This window comes from Budorcas taxicolor, chromosome 8 (assembly GCF_023091745.1).
Source record: "Budorcas taxicolor isolate Tak-1 chromosome 8, Takin1.1, whole genome shotgun sequence".
NCBI lineage: Eukaryota > Metazoa > Chordata > Mammalia > Artiodactyla > Bovidae > Budorcas > Budorcas taxicolor.
Window position 1 is genome coordinate 72,262,682 of NC_068917.1, and position 12,699 is coordinate 72,275,380.

At 49.0% G+C, this 12,699-nt stretch overlaps 1 protein-coding gene across 1 annotated transcript; it reads left to right on the plus strand.

The window, feature by feature from the left end:
* The first annotated feature begins 571 nt into the window (after positions 1-571).
* Positions 572-9,033, plus strand: POLR3D (RNA polymerase III subunit D). Its single transcript, XM_052644898.1, is given in 11 exon segments — positions 572-687; positions 928-1,097; positions 2,071-2,114; positions 3,342-3,493; positions 3,659-3,783; positions 4,191-4,359; positions 4,914-5,179; positions 5,879-6,031; positions 6,190-6,273; positions 6,275-6,353; positions 6,356-9,033. Coding segments are annotated over 10 exon segments (1,293 nt in total). The 5' UTR covers positions 572-687; positions 928-932; the 3' UTR covers positions 6,412-9,033.
* Positions 9,034-12,699: the final 3,666 nt, after the last annotated feature.

The following is a 12,699-nucleotide window of genomic DNA, read 5'->3' on the forward strand; positions in this document are numbered from 1 at the left end:
CCCACAGTCATGAGCCTAGGGCAGGTGCGATTGAGACACCCCCGTCAACCGCTGCAGCTGCTCCAGCACTGTGCTCACGGCCCCATGTCCACAGCCCCACCCCAGGACCCCACCAGGAGTCCGACGAGGAGATCCCCCGAAAGAGGACGAGGACGCAGCCCGGAGGTGCAGTGACCACTCCAAGGTCATCATCAAGCCGGCAATCGAGGCTCGGCCGGGCGCAGCCTAGAGCTCCAGGACTCTGAGTCGGGGTCTCGTAATCTGCCTCGCATCCCCACCCCATCCCGAGTCTCGACCCGGAGGCTCCCCAGCGACGAACTCCCACGTTGCGTCCAGATTGCCTCTCGGCCCCCAGATCTGAGCTGGGCGCCCCCACCTTATGCCCGGGGCCAAGACCTCGCGAACGTACCCTTCCCCTAGACCCTTCCCCTCTTCCTTTTTCGCCCTCTCAACCCAGCTTTTCCCGACTCCGGGAAGAACCGGGAAGAGAAGGCGGAGGCGAGCGAGACGCCGCGGGATAAATACTGTGGCCCGGCCCCGCCCACCGACATCACTTCCGCCCCGCGACAAGATGGCGGCGCCCCGGCCCTGCCACGCAGACTTCCGCCCGGCGCCGAGACTCGGAACCCGCTGCGCGTCGCGTCGGAGGTGAAATCGGGACGCGCGTGGTGTGGCACTACACCCTAGGTGCGGAGGGGTGCGTCTTTGCCTCGTGCCTGGCCGGGGGCCTGGAGAGAAGGCGAGCCAAGGGCCCTAGCCGGGGTGTTCGGGGGAGTCCCGCCACGTGGGAGGGGGAGGAGCTGAGTCTCTGCCGGAGGGACGCGCCGACTCGGGGGGCGGGAGGCCACGTGGGTGGGGTTCCGCTCAGGGTCCGCGAGTCCTTCTCTCTCGAGTGACTTCGTTACCCCTTTTCGCCTTCTTTTTCAGGCATCATGTCGGAAGGAAACGCCGCGGGCGAGCCCAGCGCTCCGGGAGGGCCCCGACCCCTCCTTTCTGGGGCGCGGGGGCTTATTGGGCGAAGGCCGGCACCTCCCCTCACCCCGGGCCGCCTTCCCTCCATCCGCTCCAGGGACCTTACTCTCGGGGGAGTCAAGAAGGTACCCGACGGCACCTTTCTAAAGAAATCCAGCTACGCTGAATTCCAGGCACTTGGGGGTTTGACTGTAGGGCCTACTGTGTGCCAGGCGTGGTGCTGGGCCTTGCGAATCTTGTCTTCAGACTTCCGCCTGCAATTTTTGGGGAGCTTGCCCTACCTTCAAGTCAAGATACTGGGTCCAAGATGTTGACATGGCTCTCAGAGATGGCTGAAGAGCAGAGAATCCTAATTAGCTCAGAAGCAACTTGAGCAGGGTTTATTTCCTTTTGGTGTGTCTTGGATACCTTTCAGAAACCCATGAAAGCCACGCAGACATAAACTTTGCTTGCAATTTAAGAGAGTTCTGAATTTGCCCTGGATCCCAGTGTGCAGACTTCTGGTCCAAAGTATTGAGTCTTAGGTGTGATATTAGAGCCTCTGTGTCTTATATTATGTTTGTGACTGTAGATGTGACGGGTAGACTGTAAAGAGAATGGGGAGGATGACAGAGCATAAAGCAGCCAGTTTTTGAAGACCTCAGTTTCCCTTTGTAAATTCTGGTGGCAGTCTAACCCAATCATCAGTTTGTGAGTGCTGGCAGAACTGTCTTTCCCATTTGAACCTTGCTGGTAGAGCTCATCCTCTATAATACTGTCTGGTCTTCTTAGCAATTTGAAGATGAAGTGTGAGAGTAGGTAAATTCCTCTGCTGTTAGAGTCCTGAGGGTTGTCCTTTCAGGAGGCAGAAACTGAGGCTGCCATTTAAATGTTTTTTGATGCCCCCTTCTATATATAGCTTCACCATTGCCTTGGCATGACATTCCTCCTTTTCAAGCACCTGTCCATTTCAGTAAATCTTTGACAACAGTATGGAATGTGCCGAAGAGAGCCATATTGGTCTTCATCCATGGAAGATGCCCTTTGGAAGTTTTTTCTTTCCTCTGTACTTTGGGACCAGAATTTACCAAATCAGTGACTCCTGTATTTTACTTTCAGAAAACCTTCACCCCAAATATCATCAGTCGGAAGATCAAGGAAGAGTAAGTAGCTAGGCCTCCTGAATCCTCACGCCTTGTTTGTGCGTCTGTGCTCAGTCACTCGCTTGAGTCCGACTCTTTGTCACCCCAGGGACTGTAGCCCGCCAGGCTTCTCTGTCCATGGGATTCTCCAGGCAAGAATACCGGAGTGGGTTGCCATGCCCTTCTCCAGGGGATCTTCCCAACCCAGGGATGGAACCTGTATCTCTTGTGTCTCCTGCATTCTTAACCACTAGTGCCACCTGTGAAGCCTTGCCCCTTTGTTTACTTGCTCTGAATTTGGACCTTTGGGGAAATAACTAAGTAGGTGGCTCAGAAGTTTAAATTTGTAGATTTAGTTCTTTGCAGTAGTGATTAGTGACCCTGGCTCCCAGGTGATTCTAATGTGCAAGCTTTTAAAAAAATACTGATGCCTGGGAATCCATCCTTAAAATTGTTTTAACTTCTTTGCAGTGAAACAGTGATTATCTTTTTTATTTAACTTTTAATTTTTTATTGGGGTATAGCCATTTAACAGTGTTGGGATAGTTTTAGATTAACAGTGAAGGGACTCTGCCATATATATACATGTATCCATTCTCCCCCAAACTCCCCTCCCATCCAGGCCTCCACATAACATTGAGCAGAGTTCTATGTGCTATACAGCAGATCCTTGTTGGTTATACATTTTAAATACAACAGTGTGTACAAGCAGCCACAAGTTCAATTTCTAAGTCTGTACGTCTTTTTCTGTTTTGAAGTAAATTCATATGTATAATTTCTTTTTAGATTCCACATATAAAGGATGTCATACAATTCTCCTTCTCTGCCTGACTTACTTCAGAGAGAGATTATGTTTTATAGCCAGAGTTGAGAGCCAATAGTTTGGGCAGAGATGGGTCAGGTTTTCCTTTACGTTCTTTTGCATTGCAACTTTCCCGCTTTCAGTCAATACCAAAAAATAAAAATAAAAATCCACATTTGGGGGCAACCTCTATAATTCACCTTTTGTGGTATGGTTCTAGCGTACCCTCTTCAGAAAGGTAAAGTACAGTAAACTGAAGGACTCTGCCTCATCAAGGAAGTGAAAAAGGTGCTAGACCACCCACACAGGTGGGTGCTGTGCTTCTCATGATATAGTTGTTGGCGCATAAACTCCCCTCCGGTGGAGCAGAGTGGTGTGGGAGAGTAAGACCAGTTCTCGGACGCAGGTGACGTCAGTAGTTTCCCTTGACCCTTTCGCTTTTCCAGGCCCAAGGAAGAAGTAACCATCAAGAAAGAGAAGCGTGAAAGGGACAGAGATCGACAGCGAGAGGGCCATGGACGGGGCCGGGGGCGCCCAGAAGTGATCCAGTCCCACTCCATCTTCGAGCAGGGCCCCGCCGAAATGATGAAGAAAAAGGGTACAAAGCTGCCGGGGCTCTGGGAGGAAGGAATCAGTGGATTTCCGTGCAGACTGCCCAAGAGAAGGACCAGGGTGGTGGTATTCCCCCGCTTGCTCCCAGTTTAGCCTCCCTTGCTGTTGGCTCCTCCCTGACTCCTGGTGAACTATGGGTGGTTTTCCACAGGAAACTGGGATAAGACCGTGGATATGTCAGATGTGGGGCCCTCTCACATCATCAACATCAAAAAGGAGAAGAGGGAGACAGATGAAGAAACAAAACAGATCCTGCGCATGCTGGAGAAGGATGATGTAGGTACCAGTGGACTAGGGGAAGGGGCTGCTTTTGTGATGAAAAGCACTTCCAGGGAACCAGGATGGGAGAAGCTCTCTAATGTCCTGAAAGTCTAGTGAGCGGCAGGAATCTTTGATCAGAAAAGAGCTAAGATGGACTGTGGGCTTCCCAGGTGGCTCAGTGGTGTAAATCCACCTGCAGTGCAGAAGATGCAAGAGACACAGGTTCAATCCCTGGGTCATGAAGATCCCCTGGAGAAGGAAACGGCAACCCACTCCAGTATTGTTGCCTGGAAAATTCCATGGACAGAAGACTCTGGAGGGCTACAGTCAGACACGACCAAGTGGCTGGGCAAGGTGGACTGCCCTCCAGGTAGGTGTGTATGCTGGCCCTGCTGTGTGACCCCCCGACTTTTCTTTGGCAGTTCATCGATGACCCTGGGCTTAGGAATGATATTCGAAATATGCCTGTGCAACTGCCGCTGGCTCACTCGGGCTGGCTTTTTAAGGAAGAGAATGAGGAAGCAGATATGAAAGCACGGCTGGCTGGCCCCAAGGAAGAGGATATAGAGGTGGACATGCCTGCTGTGAAAGGTACTGTGTCAGTTAAGGTCTCGTCTCCTTTTCTCCAGCTGTTTCCGCAGGAGTGAGCCTGCCTGACTGTTTTAAGATTTGTTTATTTATTTTTTGGCTGTGCTGGGTGTTCGTTGCTCCACACCAGCTTTCTCTAGTTGCAGCAAGTGGGGGCTACTCTTTGTTGTGGTGTGTGGGCTTCTCATTGCAGTGACTTTTTATTGCCAAGCACAGGCTGTAGGGCGTGCGGGCTTCAGCAGTTGCGGCTCCTGGGCTCTAGGGCACAGGCTCAGTAGTTGTGGCACGTGGGCTTAGTTGCTCTGTAGCATGTGGGATCTTCCCCAGACCAAGGTTCAAACCTGTGTCCCCTGCCATTGGCAGGAGGATTCTTAATCACTGGACCACCCTTTCTTAAATAAGTCACACAACTTTTGGATGCCTCTTTCTAAGCACACAGTTTCCCTCCAGCTTCTTGGCTGAGTGACAGTGGAGCAGATCAGGTGGAAGGGGGTGGGTGCAGTGAGATGGCCTAGAGGTGGCCTCTCATAGCCTTCCCTTTCTGTTATCTCGGGCAGTAAAAGAGGAGCCCCGAGATGAGGATGAGGAGGCCAAGATGAAGGCTCCTCTCAGTGCAGCCAGGAAGATCCCGGGCCTCCCGAAGGACGTGTCTGTGGCGGAGCTGCTCAGGGAGCTGAGCCTCACGCAGGAGGAAGAGCTGCTGTTCCTGCAGCTGCCAGACTCACTCCCCGGCCAGCCACCCACTCAGGACATCAAGCCTGTCAAGATGGAGGTGCAGAGCGAGGATGGGCAGATGGTGGTTATAAAGCAAGAGAAAGACCGGGTATGCTCATCAGTGAGTGCTGTGAAGATGCGCAGGACCTGGAGGGGGAAGCAGAGTGGTGTCGCCCATAGTGAAATTCGAGAATAATACGCATTTGTTCTTTCTGCCTGTAAGGGGCTTGGGGCTCTCTGTGCTTCAGCCCAAATTGTGTGTGTGTGTGTTTTTCACAGTGAACTATTTTGAACATATACAAATGAGAGCATATAAGTAAGTTCTCATGTACCATCACCTAGCTTCAGTAGTTACTGATATTTTGTTCATTTATCTGTGGTTTGGGTTTTTTTGTTTTGTTTATTGACCAGTGGCAGGCATTCCCAGGAAAAGGCCCTCTCTGGGAAGCTCATTCTTTTTTTTTTTTTTTTTTAATATTGTTCTTCTTTTTTTAAAGGGCTTCCTTGGTGACTCAGATGGTAAAGCGTCTATCTGCAATGCAGGAGACCCGGGTTTGATCCGTGGGTTGGGGTGTTAGTTGCGGCATGCTAACTCTTGACTGTGGCATGTGGTGTCTAGTTCCCTGACCAGGAATCGAACCCAGGTTCCCTGCATTGGGAGTTCAATTCTTAGCCACTGGACCACCAGGGAAGTCTGGGGAGCTCATTCTAACCTTTGCTGCTGATGCCTTCTTTGGGAAAGGGTTTGTTCTTGAAGGAGGGAGGAGATAGTTCCTCAGCCAGTTTCCACCCCCGATCGTCTTCACAGGAAGCCAGGCTGGCAGAGAACACTTGTACCCTGGCTGACCTGACGGAGGGACAGGTCGGCAAGCTGCTCATCCGCAAGTCGGGGAAGGTGCAGCTCCTCCTCGGCAAGGTGACTCTGGACGTGACGATGGGGACCACTTGCTCTTTCCTGCAGGTGAGAGTGAGCCTGGTCGGGGTGGAGGCTGTTCAGGATGTTGACAGCTTGGTGCTGAGTATGGGGGCAGAGCTCTTGGGATCATCGCATGAAAGTCAGAGGACTGAGCAGTGGGCTGTGTGGTCTTGCCTTTCATCTCCGTCTCGGTTGATTGGCAGGAGCTGGTGTCCGTGGGCCTTGGAGACAGCAGGACAGGCGACATGACAGTCCTGGGACACATAAAGCACAAACTCGTCTGTTCTCCCAACTTCGAATCCCTGCTGGATCATAAACACCGGTAAAGCGAGCAGATGGAGGACGGTGGTGACTGTGCCCACGACTGCTGCCTGCTCCAGACGTTTTGTTCTCAAATCTGTTCGACCCAGAAGGGGCCTGTTTAGCCCACCCACTCCAGCCATTGTCCCAGTTTTCCCCACAGGGCCCACACGTGGCTCCCTTCCACGGCGGCTGTGAACAGCACGATGACCTTCCCACAGTGAGGAAACCGCACACCCTCACTGCTAGGGGGTTGGTCCCTGCTATTTATTTTTATATTTATGTCTTAGCTGTGCAGTGGACTGCACCCTCCCCAGGCGGAGAAGGATCGGTCTGGGCAAGGACAGGCTCCTTCTTTGGGGACGTCTTGGTTCTCAGGGCAGGAGACGCTATTGTTCCCTCCTTCCTCCCAAGAGGCAGCGCGTGAGAGAGAACAGAGATGTCTGGAGTCTGAGATTCAACCTCAGTTCTATCCATTACTAATTGTGTGACTGAACAAACTACCTAACCTTTCTGAGCCTGAGTCCTCATCTGACAAATCGAGGACGATACCTACCTCACAGGGTTGGCGTGAGGATGCTGTGGAATACTGTCGATGAAATGTCCTTGCACAAGGCTGGACATACACTGTAGGAGCTCAATAAATGTTAGTTTAGTTTTCCTTCGCCTGAGTGTTTTCAAACAATAGAGAGATTCCAAGGATCTCTCAGAAAAGGTGAATGGAACTGCTTCTCCCCACATTCTTACTCCATGTCCCATCCCTGTGGACTGATGCTCTGAAGGTTTGGGTTTGGGCCTCTCTGTGCCCTTTTTTCTCCTTAGCATCTTAGGCAAGCACTTCCTGTTCATTGCTGTGAGCCCCTAGCCATAGGTGCCATCAGAAGAGAGGAAAGCAAAGACTTGACTCCTCCCAGCCCTACACGTGCCTTTGGGTGTCACAGTGGTCCCAGGACTTATTCCTCCCACCCTCACCTCTTCCAGCTCCACTTAAATTATTTCTCAGAAGAAACCTGTGACTGCTCGTAGATAATTATCACCCCACCAACTCAAATACTGCTGAAAAACAACCCTGGGTGAAAAAGAAAGTAGAAATGATTGAATAATGACCTCATCAACACTGGACAGATGATCTCTCACTTCAAAAGTGTTAAGTTTGAGAAGCCTGCCTCTGTCTCCTGTCCTGGCATTGGCTTGGATCCTGCTCTACCTGGCTGCACGGGCCTTGTAGTTCATTGTGTCGTCTTGTTCCTTTCAGCAGCTCAGTACTCTCTTGACCCATCCAGTGTGTGGTCCCTGAGGAGCAGCGTCTCTTTCCTTATTCCTTGTCTGCAGAGCAGGGTCATGGAGACACCTTGGAGGTTAGCGAAAGCCGCCTGCTGCAGTGTCTGTGGTCGTTAGACACAGCATTGCAGCTCCCTTTGCTTCGAGCTTAGCAAACTGCCTCTGGAACAGTTGGGAACCACACAGGCTCCATGAGAAATGCTCCCTGCTGATTTAGCTGGCCCTAGAGGTTTGGGAAGGATGCTCCTTTCTTCAGTCTCCTTTCTGTTCCTTGTGTTAGTTCCTCTGTTGTGTCTGACTGCGACATCATGGACTAAAGCCCAGACTCCTCTGTCCATGGAATTCTCCAGGCAGACATACTGGAGTGGGTTGCCATTCTCTTCTCCAAGGGATCTTCTCAAGCCAGGGATCGAACCAAGGTCTGTCAGCACTGCAGGCAGATTCGTTTTCTGTCTGAGCCTCCAGGGAAGCCCTTCTGTTCCTTGAGCCTGTTTTTAAATTCATCACCACTGGGCTTTTCACTAAACCCTTCAAGCTGCCTCACCAGCAGCTAGGAGGCAGGATTGACTATGTAGTCCCCACATTGCCCCTTCTTAGGTAAGAGCTCATTGAGCTCTGCTAGGTGGTGCTGTTCTGGTTTCTCATCACTGTAGAGGGCAGCTGAGCAGAAGGTCTGGAAGACATGTGCCATGGAAGTCCTATTTGGTCTAAGGTGGTTTTGATGAACCAACTGCTTTTTTGTTCTCTGAGCTTTAATGTTTGCTCCTTTTCTACAGCTAATGCCTTGCCAGTAAGTCTCCATTGTAATCCTTTCTCTTGGTTTCGCAGGGGGCAGGCTGTGGCGTGTGGAAATCTTAGGTCTGTGACCAGGGATCCAACCTATGCCCCCTTCAGTGGAAGCATGGAGTATTAACTGCAGGACCACCAGGGAGGTGGTCCCTCTCTGGGTTTGTTTGATTCAAAAACTTATGCTTTTTTGGGCTAACTCAAAGTCCCTGCCTCAGTAGACATTTGACGTTTCATAGTCTTTAATTCTCTGATTCTTCCACAAAAACTTGAGGAAGAGTATGTATCACTTTATAGCTCACTGTTGTGCCATTTCAAGTGCATTGGGGATTGAACATTACTACCCTGAATCAGAGTCCCCACAGCCTGTCTTATATTCCTGATGTACAGGTTGGACAGAAGTGTGAGGAGAAGACAGGACACATCTGCTTTCTTGGACAAGCCTCCAAAGCATACATTTGTACTGACAAATAAATACAAGTAACAGTAAAAAGCCCAAAGCCAGGTTCATGTATGAGTGAAAATGGATGAAAATTTATTACAACCTGCATCTATGTGTATGTATTTTGTTAAGACATGGGAAGTAAACTGTAGGCTTGTTCATTTCTTAACTATGTAAGTGACAGAATGTGGGCTTTAGAGTCCGGATTGAGTTTAATAAAGTTGTTTTTAAATTACAATGGGCACAAAGTTTTTCTTTTATCTAAGACAAGAGTGCTGCTATCAGTATGTGATCAGCACAAGGAGCAGAAAACTAGACTGACAGTGATGTGAGCAGTGGGATGTTTAATTATCTCATATAACCAGCAGTCTGGAGATAAGATGGTTCCAGGGTCAGGTGGCAGCCAAAGAAGCATCAAGATTTTCTAGGATGCATTTGTTCCACCTTCTTTGGCGTTCTAAAGTGGCCATAACAACTCAGCATCATTTCTTAAAATTAGAGTGTTCAGAGCCAAAGCAGGAAGCAAAGTACAAAACAGTAAAGGAACTTTCTCCTCATTCTGCTCATATCAGGGAGGAATATGCTTCAGAGGCCCAAAGAGCTTTGGCCCTGTGTCTCTGATACAGCAGAGCACATACCCACCCTTGGCTGGGCACTGGCAAAAAAGGATGGGTGGACCCATTTGTCCCTTAGCACTGATGCCTTGTTGCCTGTGAGGTAGGATTTTGTTCGGAGGGAGGAAACAGGAAAGGCAGGTATAGACGGTTCATGATAGGTACCACAATGATCAAAAAATGCTTTTTATTGTTAAATGATAAAGTCTATCTAGGTAGAATTTTTTTTTTTTAATGTTCAGTTATCTTTTACTCTAACCAGTTTTAACATTTTAGTGCATATTCTTTCAGGCTACAGAATTGTGTGTTACATATATAAACATGCTGTTTTATTACTGATTTTGTCTCACTCAAATACAGTCCTTCCTGGTTAATAATAAGTATCTTGTACTTCAGATATTTCTGAACTAGCTGAAAATATCAGAGACAATGCCCTTTAATTCTATCAGACCTACCCACACGGTCTAATTGATTCACACTTGGCTGTTTAAAGGGAAAGAGGCTTATTTCGTAGGTATGTGTTATATGCTCAGTCATGTCCGACTTTGTGACACCATGGACTGTAGCCCACCAGGCTGCTCTGTCCATGGAATTTTCCAGGCAAGAATGCTGGGCAACTTGCCATTTCCTTCAGGGGCTCTTCCTGACCCAGGATTGAACCTGTGTCCCCTGCATCTGCTGCATTGGCAGGCAGATTTTTTACCTCTGTGCCACCTGAGAAGCCTAGTCACAGTGGGAAAAAGTGACAGCCATTGCGTTGCCTCATGCAGGATACATCACCGTTGGGGCATTTCCCTCTTAAGAGGGCTACAGCTGTGGTGACAGATGTTAACAGCTGCTCTGGGACTGGTTCAGCTGCCACAGTTCTGCTGATGGAGGGTGGAGACTAGGGTGGGGTTGGGTCTCAAGGACATCATTTGATAACATGGAGACAGGTTACCAACTCTAGGAGCACCTCTGTGTGGCCAACTGCTGACTTGGTTCTTCTGAAGCACTTCTGTCCCCTTCCATTGGAGCACTCACTGGTCCAACACCCTGAAAGCTGAGGCAGAGGTTGGACTTCCTTCTATTTGGCTAATTTACATTTAAGACCCAGTTGGTTGGGGAAAATTGCAGTTTTGATCATCATTGGCCCAACAATTTCATCTTGCATACTTTTCAGGATTCAGTGGAGAAATATAAACCACTCTAGGTACCCTAAATAGAGAAGTTTAAGGCAGGAAAATGCATATTTTTAGACCCATTGGAAAGCTGGAGGAATGAGCCCTAGGTTGAGTCTCCGGGACTCAGAACCCTGGAGAACTGGTCCACCAGGGGAGCTATAGCCTTGGCTAAAACCAGGAAGGTGGAGGACCAGGATGGAGCTATGGGTTCCAGAACACCCTGTATGGCTGCAATCCAGGGATCAGGAAACACCCACAGTCTTCAACTACCTGGAAAACCACAGAGCTAAAGGTTGCACCCTGGAAAACCTGAAGAAAAATCCCCAGACATGTACTGAGTGCTGTCTGTGTGCTCAGTACAGTTCCAGTTTTAGGACTGGTCAGTGACAAGACAGAAAAGCCTCTGTCCTGGGGGAATTTGCATTCTACCAGGAGGGAGGGAGACAGTAAGTAAGTAGATAGCACTTAGGCGGTGATGGGTGCTTAGGGATTGTTTTTTTTTTTTAAACTAAGTCTGACTGGTAGTGTCACAAATAGAGTAGGCTTTGATGAAAAAGTATCTGAAGAAGTGAATTAGCAGATCGGTAGGAGGTGGCTAGAATCAGGATCAGCATGGAGACTGGCTGGAGCTGACACCATGAGGGGACACAATATTGGAGGTGGGGTGAGTGGCCCAGATCCTACAGGGCTTTGAGGCTGTCGTAAGGATGTTGGCTTTATCCTGAGGGAAGTGGGGCTTCCCATGTGGTGCTAGTGGTAAAGGACCCACCAGCCAGTGGAGGAGCCAGAGGAGAGAGGGTTCCTATCTCTGGGTTGGGAAGATCCCCTGGAGGAGAAAATGGCAGTATTCTTGCTGGGATAATCATATATCCATGGGGTGAAAGAGTGGGACATGACTGGTGATTGAGCACACACGCACTCAGGGAAATGGTTAGCTGTCACAAGTGTCTCTTGGGTTTCAAAAGGCTCACATTAGCTGTGGGGTTGAGGCAAGGGTAGAAACGGGCACCAGTTTGGAGGATGTTACACTGACCCAGGCAACTGATGGCAGTGGCTTGGACCAGGGTTGCTAGTGGAGGTATTGGGAGGAAGTTGGATTCTATCATAGACACTTATTTCAAAGGTAGACTCATCTTGATCTGCTGATAGAGGAGATGTGGCAAATGAAAGAAAGGGAAGAATCAAACAGCTGAAGCAATAGGAAGGTGGCCTGTGCTTCCACGTTTCAAATCCAAAACGGTAAAGCCTAATTCACACCCAGAATCCCAGCACAAGAGAGTTGGGGAAATGTAGCACCCCGCTTCTAGCCTCAGTAATCCAGGCTGACGTTTTATGAAGTGGTAGTTGATGTGTGCTGATCAGTCGTACTCACAGAAGTTGACTTAAGGACTCAAGATTTGAAGGTAAAGCTTGCTGTGACCATGTCATGCTGCCAATACAAGTTCTCTCTGATTCATTCCCTCAAAACAGTGTATTCCAAATGAAAACACAGTACCTAAGCCTGACCGTACTGAGCGTGACTCTCACACCTCTCCCCAGTGCAGGATAATACAGGAATTATTTTAGAAACAGCTCTTCCACTATGTAATATAACATTAATGGCTACATTAGACTCCATCTTTTTCACCCAAATATTCCCTGATTTCTGAACAGTTTTGGTCTTTCCAATTTTTCGCTATCTTAAAAAAATGTGATAATTTCATAGTTTAATTGTTTCTGATATCCTGTTTATTTCCTTAGGATCTTTAATAGCTCTGTGGTGGGGGGGAGAAGGGGAGTGGGACTTCCCTGGTGGTCCAGTGGTTAAGACTCTGAGCTTTTAATGCAAAGGGAATAGGTTTGAGCCCTGGTTGGGGAACTTGGATCCCACATGCTGTGAGTTGTGGTGGGAAATAAGTCTTTTTTTGACCTTAAAAGTGTCAAAGTCTCTGACGTCTTTAAGGCTTTTGGCAGAGGCCATCCTCCAGAATGCTTGCACCTGTTCACATGCCCATCAACAGTGTGTAAGAGTTGCTTGTGCAATTGTAAAGTTAGATGTATAATCAAGATTCTGCTTTTGAGCCTTATAAACATACAAAGACACTGTGCTTGTGCTCAGTTGTGTCCAAGTCTTTGTGACCCCAGGAG